An 11843-nucleotide genomic window follows, 5' to 3' on the forward strand; every position below is an offset into this window, starting at 1 on the left:
CCTTATGTATGCCTCCTTCTTCCTCTTTACCAGACATTCAACCTCTCTCGTCAACCAAGGCTCCTTCACACGACCATTTCTTTCCTGCCTGATAGGTACATACATATCATGGACACGTCGTATCTGCTCTTTGTACAAGTTCCACATTTCCACCACATCCTTCCCTGTCAGCCTATGCTCCCAACGTATGCTCCTCAAATCCTGCCTTACAGCATTGTAATTTCCCTTCCCCCAATTATAAAATCTACCTTGTTGTGCGCACCTATCTCTCTCCATAACCAAGGTGAAAGTCACAGAATTGTGGTCACTATCACCAAAATGTTCACCCACTAACAAGCCCATCACTTGTCCCGGTTCATTACCGAGTATCAAATCCAATATGCCCTCCCCTCTGGTTGTACAATCTACATACTGCGTTAGAAAAGCTTCCTGGACACACTGCACAAACACCGCCCCATCCAATCTACTTGATCTAAAGAGCTTCCAATCAATATTTGGGAAGTTGAAGTCGCCCATGACTACGACCCTGTGGCTTCTGCACCTTTCCAAAATCTGTTTCCCCATCTGTTTCTCCACATCTCTGCTGCTATTGGGGGGCCTATAGTAAACACCCAACAAGGTGACTGCACCTTTCTTATTTCTGACTTCAGCCCATACTACCTCCAGAGGCAGATCCCCCTCAAACTTCCTTTCTGCAGCCGTTATACCATTTCTAATTAGCAACGCCACCCCCCTCCATTTTTACCAACCTCCCTAATGCTACTGTAACATCTGTAACCAGGAACCTCCAACAACCATTCCTGTCCCTCTTCTATCCACGTTTCCGTGATGGCCACAGCATCGTAGTCCCAGGTACCGATCCACGCCTTAAGTTCACCCACCTTATTTCTGATACTCCTTGCATTGAAGTATACACACTTGAACCCATCTCTGTGTCCGTAAGTATTCCCTGTCAGTGCTACCTTCTCCACAGCCTCCCTACATTCTTGGACATGCTGACAAACAGCTAGCCTACTTGCTGGACTACAAGTCCGGATCCCATCCCCCTGCCAAATTAGTTTAAACCCCCCCGAAGATTGCTAGCAAACCTACCTCCCAGGATATTGGTGCCCTTCTGGTGCTGGTGCAACCCGTCCTGCTTGTACAGGTCCCACCTTCGCCAGAATGCAGTCCAATTGTCCAAATATCTGAAGCCCTCCCTCCTACACCATCCTTGCAGCTACGTGTTCAACTGCACTCTCTCCCTATTCCTTGCCTCACTGTCACGTGGCACCGGCAACAACCCAGAGATGACGACTCTGTCTGTCCTAGCTTTCAGCTTCCAGCCTAACTCCCTGAGCTCCTGAATGACCTCCCCAACCCTCTTCCTACCGATGTCGTTGGTGCCAATGTGTACTACGACTTCTGGCTGCACACCCTCCCTCTTAAGGATTCTGAAGACACGGTCCGAGACGTCTCGGACCCTGGCACCCGGGAGGCAACAAACCATCCGAGAGTCTCGCCCATGCCCACAGAACCGCCTGTCCGTCCCTCTAACTAGAGACTCTCCTATAACTAGTGCTCTCCTCCTCTCCCCCTTTCCCTTCTGAATCTGAGAGCCAGACCTCACGCCACAGACCCGGTCACTGCAGCTTACCCCTGCTAGGCTGTCCCCCCCACCAGTATCCAAAGCGGTATACTTATTGTTTAGGGGAATGACCACAGGGGATCCCTGCACTGCCTGCTTCCTCCCCTTCCCACCTCTAACTGTTACCCAGCTACCTCTGTTCTCTGGCGTAACTTTGTCCCTGTAGCTTCTATCTGTAGATCACTGAACCTTTTTCTCACTCAGGAGAAGTCCCCATTCAAACTGACCAATTGCCTTGCTGACCTTAGAGTGAAAAACCTCCTTTCTTAAATGGAACTACTCTGAGTCATGTCTTAGCTACAATAATCAGTCTTGCACTTAGATAGTGGACTTAAGTGATTGAATGATCAGGCAGGCCTCTTTCAAATAGGCTGTTTTACCTTAGCTAAGGTAAATCTGTCCAAATCTGTCCAAATCTGACTTTGAAAAGTTGGATCAATTGAATACCCAGTTTGAACTAAATTTCCAGATATACTCATTTGGCCTTTGTCTCTTTCAGATGAAGTCTCCATTCACATGGACAGTACACCCTCACTGGATGCTGCCATTAAACCAAAAGACATTCGCCCTATCATTTTTAGATCTGATTCCACCACTGGATAAGATTTGATAAATAATTCCAAGTGTGCTAAGACTTATGTCAACAAACAATTTACATTGTCAGTCAGACTTACTGTTTGTTGTACTTGTACCTACTCATAGATACATATGTTAATATACAGGGCCCTGATCTTTAAATACAGAAAATACATGTTCATGTGCTTTGTCTGATTTAAATGAACAAAATAGATTACAACCATTACTTGGTTCATTCATCAGGCATCAAAGCCTTGACGAAAGTTAACCTGCCTGGTTTATACATAAATAAAGCTTGACATTTAATTGTCTAACTGGTGCATTCTCCATTCCAATTCCTTAATCAATCACAGTCCACATGCCAAATAATGTCTTCAACAATATTAGATTAGATTAGATTACTGACAATGTGGAAACAGGATATTAAACAATGAGTGTTGTTCCTGTATAATATCAAATGCTATTCCACTTTACATTGGAATTCTCACAAATGTCCAGTCAAGTGCAAGATGAAAAGTGTAACGTTTTACAACAGTATTCAGATTCTGTACTATGAAACAACTAAGTAATAGGGAATACCTTCTCATCAATTGTACATCATTAATGAGGAGAAAATCTCTGAGGCACTTCACAGACACAATGGCAAATAGGGGAAAAAGATTGTGAGGCAAGACCAGACATTTAATGGAAGCGATGGGTTTTAAGAATCACCTTAAAGGAGAGTGTGATGGTGTGAGAGGATTCAGGAGGGAACTCGAAACTGGCGGCTAAAAACAAGTGACCACTAGTGATTGGAAAGAAAAGTGGAGCATGGATGTGAAGCAGACTCTTGAGAAACTAGGAGCTTTGAATTGAGTGGGAGTTGACATAGATTGCAAAGTTTAAATGAGCTTAATTAAAGGAGAAATCATGAAGTAACATTATCAGTAATTAAAACATTTCAGTTTTCTAAGTTCATTTAATCACTTCTTGAAGTAAAAAGGGAATAATCTGTATTTTCCCTTAGAAAAATCAAATTATTGAAAATATTTTCTTAATTTTTATTTACTGCCTTTAAAAATTAACTTAAATGAAACATTACTTCTGCAAACATGAAATTCAATTAATTATTTCTTTTCTGTTGGATGTTAACTATGATTTTTCCATTCCAATAATAAAATAACTTTGAGGTTTTATTATGGTGCAGTTTTTTCCAAGTCCTGCATTCAAGGCCTTAGCAATAATTTTCAACCTCTGGTAAGGTGTCAGAGCTGATCACTCACCCAGGCTAAAATTCAATGGTATGTTAATTAGTTTTGTCCTGGAAAGGGTGAGTGAATAGATTATCCACAAAATTATCATCCAGGCAATAAAAATGGACAACAACTCTCAATGAAGCCCTAATTGATGTCTAGAACCATTGAAACTCTCCACTACATCACTCGCAACAACCTTTAACTAGTAGAGTGTCCCAGGCAAATCGAACAACTTTATTTAAATAAATGTGATGCTAAACAGTACAAGGAGATATTAGAACTGGTGACAAAAAAGTTCAGTTCAGATTGTGGATTTTAGGAAGCATTTAAAGGAAAATGAGAGAGAGGCATACAATTTTATGGAGGGAATTCCACACCTTAGAAGTACCTCAAATGACTACTATTTCCTGACAGCCTGAACAATAAGCTGTCAACATGTTGTACAACAGTGGAAGCATCACAGGCAAGGCTATACGATACAATAGAGCACAGGAACAGGTCCTTCAGCCCAACAAGCCAGCACCGATTCCTAGTCCTTACTTAGACTTGCTGCATATTGCCCAACGCAGTATCTATCCCTCCATTCATCTCACATTCATATGTCTATTAAGGTACACCTTAAATGCTGCTAATATGCCTGTTTCCACCACTTCCACCACAGGGCATTTCAGGCAATTACCGCCCTCTATGTGAACACTTTTCTCTGCACTTCTCCCCTAAGCTTTCCCCCTCTAACCTTGAGCTTGTGCCATCTTGTAGTTGATGTTTCCACCCTGGGAAAATGTCTCTGCTGTCCACTACATCTATAATTTTGTAGACCTCTCCCAGGTGACTTCTGAACCTCCATCTTTCCAAGGAAAACAATCCGAGTTTATCCAACCACTCCTCATAACTGAAACTTTCCAGAATAGACAACATCCTGGTAAACCTTCTAAAACTTCTCTTCACCCTCTCCAACGCATCTATGTCCTTCTGGTAATGTGGCGACCAGAACTACGCACAATATTCCACATGTGGCCTAACTAAAGTTTTGTACAGCAGTAAAATAACTTAAGAACTTTTATATTTGAGGCCTCAGCTGATTAAGACAACCGTGTTGTGAAATAACTTCAGAGGGGCTGGTATCCCATCACCAAGTCAACCTTTATTGACACATGGAGAGCCCTTCACACTGACCTGGCTTCCTCAGAGCCAGCTGTCAGATTGAACAAAACCTCTGACACTCCTTTTATATGTATGAGGTTGAGCTGGCTGACCTTGCTACAATCACTACACACTGTATGCCTTCTTCTTCTGCAGTTGTTATCACATGTGCACCTTTTAGGAATTGTTGGGTCTTCCTTCCCCAAACTCTTTCGACACTACAGCCAAATTAATAACCATTTCTGCTGCCCTGATCAGGATCAGCTAATTCAGCATATACCAGGTTTTGAATTTTCCTATTCTGTATAACCGAGAGGTGACAACGCATTCAGAGGCCAATAAATGCTTCTCTGCATCTCATTTGTTATCCAGCATAAAGTATGTTTTATTAAATTTCCAATCGTATTTAACCTTCTATAGAAATGACTTCCTGAAAGAAATCAAGATCATGTCACGGCTGAAAGATCCAAACATTATCCGGTTGTTGGCGGTCTGTATCAGAGATGACCCCCTGTGTATGATCACAGAATACATGGAAAATGGGGATCTAAACCAGTTCTTAACTCGCCATGAACCAGAAAGTGTGGAGCCTATGGCAAGCAATGCACCCATTGTAAGGTGAGGCCCCTATAAGCAGTTGTTAAATGTCACTTTCATGCTAGGTATGTGATGTTGTAGCATTACAGTGTGACAATGTATCTGAACAGCACAGGTAGATCTTAAGGTAAAAACTGGACTCATTCAATGTGAGCAGTTTGAGTAACAGAAACTGTTAGTAAGCAGTTTTCTAAATAAGCTCATATAGAGATTTTTGGTTTTCTTATTAATATCAAAGTGTATCCTCAAAGCTCAATCATTGAGCTAAAAAAGAGGGCTAATAATATGAACAAATTAAAGTTGGTTCTCGATCAGTGGGGGAACTATTCATGAAAGCCATTATATGACATGTTTACCAGTATGTTCAGTAGCTGGTATCATTTTGTTTTTCTTTTGTCAAACTTACTGAGTAGCAGTAACTAATTTCCTACGGCTCTGAAATCATGTTCTGCAGGCTTCTTCTTACATTTTTCTACCTACTTTGTTCTGAAAATTTAATTTAGCAAGTAGTTTATCAGCCTTGTCTCAATTGGTAGCTGTCCCGCCTCCGAGCCACAAAAGTGGGTGCAAATCTAAGTCCAGGAGTTTGAGTACAAAAGTGAAGGTTGATACTCCAGCGCAGTGCTGAGGGAGTGAGCCATCTTTCAGATGAGATGCTAAACTAAGATCCTGTACACTCTGTCAGGTAAACATAAAAGGTTCCGTTGTATTAAACAAACAAGAACAGGGTTGTTCTCTCCAGTGCCCTGGTCAACATATCACGCAACTAACATCATAAAGACAAATATTATATTCATTATCACCTTGCTGTTTGTAGGAACTTGCTGTGTGCAAATTGCATATTGTGTTTCCTACATTAAAACAATGACCACACTTCAAAAGTACTCCATTGGCTGTGAAGCGCTTTGGAACATCCGGTGGTCGTGAAAGGCGTTATATAAATGCAAGTCTTCCTTTTCTATTTTAACATCTGCTTTTCATATCTGTTCGACATATGAAATTTTCTTGAAAACAAAATCTCTTTTCACTTTCCTCTTTTTTTCTAAATCTTAGCTATGCCAACCTCATATTGATGGCCACGCAGATAGCTTCTGGTATGAAATACCTTTCCTCCCTCAACTTTGTTCACCGTGACCTTGCCACTCGAAACTGCCTAGTGGGTAAGAATTACACAATCAAGATTGCAGACTTTGGTATGAGCCGGAACCTATACAGTGGAGATTACTATCGAATCCAAGGGCGAGCTGTACTTCCGATTCGTTGGATGTCCTGGGAGAGCATTCTATTGGTGAGCACCTCAGCCCAACAACAGGCAGAAGAATGAAGTCCTTTGTTGTGCACTTATGTCCAATTCAGTAGTGTGCCAGTGTCCTGCATTAGTACTCCCTGAATCTGTTTCATTATGTAGAATACACACCATTTACATAACCCAGAGAAGGTTTACCAGACTAAAATATAGAATGAGCAGATTGCTTTATCAGGAAAGGCTACAGGCTAGACTTGTATCCTCTACAGTTTTAGAATCAGAGGTGACTTAATTGAAACGTATAAGATTCTGAGAGGACTTGATAGGCTGGATGTTGAAAGCATGTATTGTGAGAGAATCTTGAAGTAGGGGTCATAGTTTAAAAATAAGAGGGTTGCCCATTCAAGGTAGAGATGAGAAAACAATTTTTGTTCTCAGAGGGTTGTAAATCTTTGCAATTCCCTTCCACAAAAAGAAGTGGATGCAGAATTTCTGAGAATTTTAAAGGCAAAGAAAGATAGATTCTTGATTACCAAGGGGATGAAAGATTATCACGGATATGCAGAAATGTGGAGTTGAGGTTAAAATCGATCTTACTGAATGGCAGAGCAGGCTCGAAGGGCCCAGTGGCTGAACTTTGTTCTTTATTCATATGTTCAACCAAATAAGGAATTCGTCCCAACAGGTTCATGCCCATGCTTCTGCTTATCATGAGCCTCCTACATTACCTCGAGAAATGAGATAAAATTGAAATGAAAATAAAAGGCATAAAGTAGACAGCAAGTGGGTGAGGAAAGGGAAAATGAAAAGGTAACAAAAGAAGCTTTAATAAGTTAGGAAATCAATGCAACACTACAATATTAAAAAATTTAGGAATGCAGGAAAATGTATTCAATGGATGCATAAATAACAAAAGAAAACCCAAGATAGGATAGGGTCAATACAGAGTACACATAATTAACTCAAAGATTGTGAAATGGCTGAAATAGCAAATAATTACTATGCCCTTGTATTTACCAGGAGACTAACGAGGGTCTGATTTTTTTTTTACTTGTTCATTTGATGTGAGTGTTCCTGGTAAGGCCAGAATTTATTGTCTATCCTAAATTATACTTGAAAAGGTGGTGTTGAACTGCTTTCTTGAACCAATGCAATATATGCCATGTATGTATGCTCTTGAAGCTGTTAGAAAAGGTGTTCCAGGATTTTGATCCAGTGACTATAAAGGACTGGCAATATAATTTCAAAATATGTGAAGCAGGACAGACAAAAAAGATTTTAAAAATTTATGAAAGAAAGTCAGAGGCAAATAGATAAGCTAGTGTAATTTAGAGAGGATAAAAGCCTCTGGCAAAGAATGAATGGCTTGTGATTGAAATGCAACTTGCAATAGACAAAAACATGGTAAATAACGTCAGATGGAATATTTGGTCATCGATCTGATTATTGCAACTAACAACTAACTACATCTCAGATCTTTTAATTTGTCCTCCGTCACCATTTTTTTAGTGAGTTCATTGTTGCTGATATCTTATTTTGCCTGTTTCTCATTTAGGGCAAGTTTACTACAGCAAGCGATGTATGGGCTTTTGGAGTGACCTTATGGGAGTCTTTGACCTTCTGCCGAGAACAGCCCTACTCCCAACTGTCAGATGAGCAAGTCATTGAAAATACTGGCGAGTTTTTCAGAGATCATGGCAGACAAGTAAGCTTGGGAAGAATCTTTCAAAACCAATCATGTTCAAATACATTTTATTTCTTCTGATTTAGTATATCTGAATATTTTGTGACTTTGCTTTGAGGAGAGTCATGCCAAATTATTGGAACTGCAGATTTCAACTTTATGGTCAGTCCTTTACATTCCGTTCCAACATTGTACCCCACAAAGATACTAACTTGAAACTAAAGCTTCATCTGAAAAATGGAATGTCCAATGGTGCAGTTGTCTAGTGAATTATGGTTGCGTAGTCAGTTTGATTTATGTATTAATGTTCTGGAGTGAGACTTGTAATCATCATATGGTTACAGCATAAAAGAAGACCATTCGGCACAACATATCCATGCTGACTGTCAGCAAGAGCAACATGAATCACAGCCTTTCAGCTAAAGCAATGCTAGCAGCTAAGCTTAGTAGATACCCAAACAGAACAACATGGGAGGTGTGATTACAAACCCATTTAAATTAATAAAACTCTTTGTTTCTGTAATAGGTGATATACTTCTAAGTAAGTATGTTGTTAAATCAAAATGAATGAGGTGCATGCTTCCATCAGTCACACACTTACTCACTTTCTCTCTCTCTCTCACACACACACACACTCACTTTCTCTCTCTCTCTGACTTATACACACTCTCTCACTCACACACACACACAGTCTCACTCATTTTCTCACACACACACACACACACACACACACACATACACGTGCACACACACACAGACATATCAGTACTGCTAAAATTAAAGACTTTTGGAACACATGAAAAGCAACTGGAATTTTTTTAGCGCATAATTCAAAAGACAAGGTTGTAGCTTCATCTCAGTGATAAACCTCTAGAATGCAGGATGCCAAAGACATTGCAATTTCAAACACTGAAGTGGCAATCTTCTGCTATCCCATTAACTTTATCCTGAAAAACAGACCTACAAAAGCCACACCAAATTATGGTGTGGAGGTGCTGGTGTTGGGTTGGTGTGGACAAAGTTAAAAATGATACAACAACAAGTTACAATCCAACAAGTTTATTTGAAAATATTTGAAAGCAGTGCTCCAAAAGCTTGTACTATCAAATAAACCTGTTGGACTATACACTGGTGTTGTGTAATTTTTAACTTCGCACACCAAATTAGGTGATGAAAAGTCAATTGAGAACACCTGATCTGAAAGAACAAGTTATGACTACAACAAAGTACTGAACAGTTTGAAAAATAAAGGGCCTTTCAACATTTTATTAAATCTTCCAAGGAGAACAGATTTTGGGAAACTGTCAAATTTATTTCCTGTAACGTCTTTCTTATCCCAGTTTATTAATATATTTACTATTAAGAAATATTTTTCTAACTCTAAACTCTAATTCTGATCTGCAAAATTGTCATTTCATCAGTAGATAACCTACTGCCACGTTTTTGCCTCTTATTATCAAGTCACCATGAAGTACAGAGAAAGAGCAAAACTTGATCTTTTCTTGGGTAATAAGGGGGGGAAAATGTCTGAAGGGATAATAGGGGAATACTTTAGATCAAGTGATAATAATTCTACTAGTTGCCAATTTTGGAGAGTTTGAGCTATAGGGGATGGCTGAATTAGCTGGGGCTGCCAAATGAGGCTATATTAATTTAGGGTATCCAGTCAGCATGGACGAGTTGGACTAAAGGGTCTTTTTCCGTGCTGTATATGTCTATGACTTTATAAAAGATTGCTGGAAATAGATTCAGTATCAGTCAGAATCAGAAAGAGAGTCTGTTTCAATGTAACAATCTGGTTTCTAGTTGTCAAAAGCCTCTTGTGTACTTTCAGTGTTTTCTGGATTAAATTTTCATTATGTATTATTTGAGTAATTAATAATTGGTAGCAGTCCCACTTCTTAGTTAGAAGTTTATGGATTCAAGGCCCACTTTAACAACTCGAACGCATTCCAGCACATTACTGAGGGTATTCCACATTGTTGGTGGTGTTGTATTTCTGGGAAGATGTTAAACCAAAGACCGTATTTGCTGATACCAAGGAGTCCACCCTATATGCTCTAGAGAGACGATTGTGCATGTGCTAGTGAATGAGGCTCAATGAAGTGATTGGGTTGGTAAGATCAGGACAGGGCAGGGGATTTTGGGAGGAATGTGGATTGATCCAGAAAAAGGGGAGATATGGGGACTGGGGGAATGCCCACACATCCCGAATGATCCTGAAGGTCTTTGCTGTTGTTGAACCCCAATTCAGTGCTGTGCTTGTGTGAAATGCAACAATGTAGAATGTCTGAAACTGTGCATACATGTTTCTGAATAAGCACACAGGCACCTAAATCATTGGGTCATTTGCCTTAAGGTGAATGTAAAAGATCCCATCACAATACTTTGTAGAAGTCCAACAGAGTTCTCCCTAACACCCTGTTCAATATTTATCCCTGCATCAATAAGATTATCTGATCATTATCACAGTGCTACATCTGAGAGCTTGCTCAACACAAATTGGTTCCACCTTATTCGTGAAACACTCACTAATTTCAAAGAATACTACATTGGATGTAACACATCTTGTGACATTCACAGCTATGAAAGGCATACTGTAAATGCAAGTTTGTGGATCTTTTGTGACATTACCTTTTCTTTTGTAACTAATCAATGCCATTGGATTTGTTATATTGGTTATCTATCTCTGTTTTGTTGTATGTAGGTTTTTCTCTGTCAGCCAGCAATCTGTCCAGACGGCGTGTATAAACTGATGCTCAGCTGTTGGCGACGTGAACCCAAAAGCCGTCCCACATTCCAGGATATTCATCGCATTTTGCAGGAATCTGCCATTGCATCTGGGCTGGAGGAATGAGCACAGGGTGAGGGGATGTCAGAACAGTCGTGACTTTAAATACACCTTTTCATGTCTGATTACTATTACGCATTTTGGCGTGTTTAAACTGTGGAGGGTGTGGAATGAAAGCCACAGCTTCCGGTGCTGCCAGGTGGAAGCATGTTTGAAAGAGGAAGAAATGAGGAGAATAAATGCAAGGGGAAAGTCTTATCTTCACCATAAAAAGTGGAAATTAGAACTTAATGATACGGCGCTGGACAAACATCCTTATATTCTTGTTCATTTGGACTTCCCATAATTGGGTGAACAAGATAGTGAAAGCAGAGCCATATCAGAGTTGAATGTTTCTTGGTAAGGTGCAAGGACATGTAGAAAATGAAAGAATAAAAGCAATACCTGTACAGTATTATATATGCAGTAGAAGTTACTTCCTATGGACATCTTTATTCTAAATCTTCTATTCCCATTTTTTAGTTAATACTTCAGAAGAATTTGTAAATGCTGTTCAGAATAAGAGGGACCAAAATGTTTGGTAAAGTATTCGGTCTATGAATTTTTAGTATATGGTTCACAGCAAAGAATATCATGTAGAAACATGGAAAAACTATTTTTAGATTTGTTTTAAAAAGAAGCACTTTTGCTACTAATGTCTAGAAAAAGGCACAATTGTGAGTCCTTTCAAAGTGCAATTTATATCCAAGAATAAGATTGCTTTGGCTTAATGACAGATATTACAGCATCAAATTAAGTCTACTAATGCATGTTGTTCTTTGAGTTATGACCAAGCAATAAAGGTGCTGGTTTAATTTAGATATCAAAATGTCTATTGGCAGACTTGTGTCATTGCTTTATTATTTGATTTTGGATATCTGTATATTGTCTAGATGTTTTCATTT

The 11843-nt window shown here is 39.6% G+C and overlaps 1 protein-coding gene across 3 annotated transcripts in view; it reads left to right on the plus strand.

Moving 5' to 3' along the window:
- The window catches only part of ddr2a (discoidin domain receptor tyrosine kinase 2a), a 156896-nt gene extending 145543 nt beyond the window's left edge, over positions 1–11353 (plus strand). For all 3 annotated transcript variants that reach the window (XM_043699847.1, XM_043699846.1, XM_043699845.1), the window contains 4 exons: positions 5002–5199; positions 6232–6466; positions 7980–8129; positions 10816–11353. In XM_043699847.1, coding sequence (XP_043555782.1) covers positions 5002–5199; positions 6232–6466; positions 7980–8129; positions 10816–10965 — 733 coding nt within the window. In that variant the 3' untranslated portion in view covers positions 10966–11353. The remainder of the gene's footprint in view (positions 1–5001; positions 5200–6231; positions 6467–7979; positions 8130–10815) is intronic.
- Positions 11354–11843: the final 490 nt, after the last annotated feature.

Source organism: Chiloscyllium plagiosum, chromosome 11, assembly GCF_004010195.1.
Source record: "Chiloscyllium plagiosum isolate BGI_BamShark_2017 chromosome 11, ASM401019v2, whole genome shotgun sequence".
Classification (NCBI taxonomy): Eukaryota; Metazoa; Chordata; class Chondrichthyes; order Orectolobiformes; family Hemiscylliidae; genus Chiloscyllium; species Chiloscyllium plagiosum.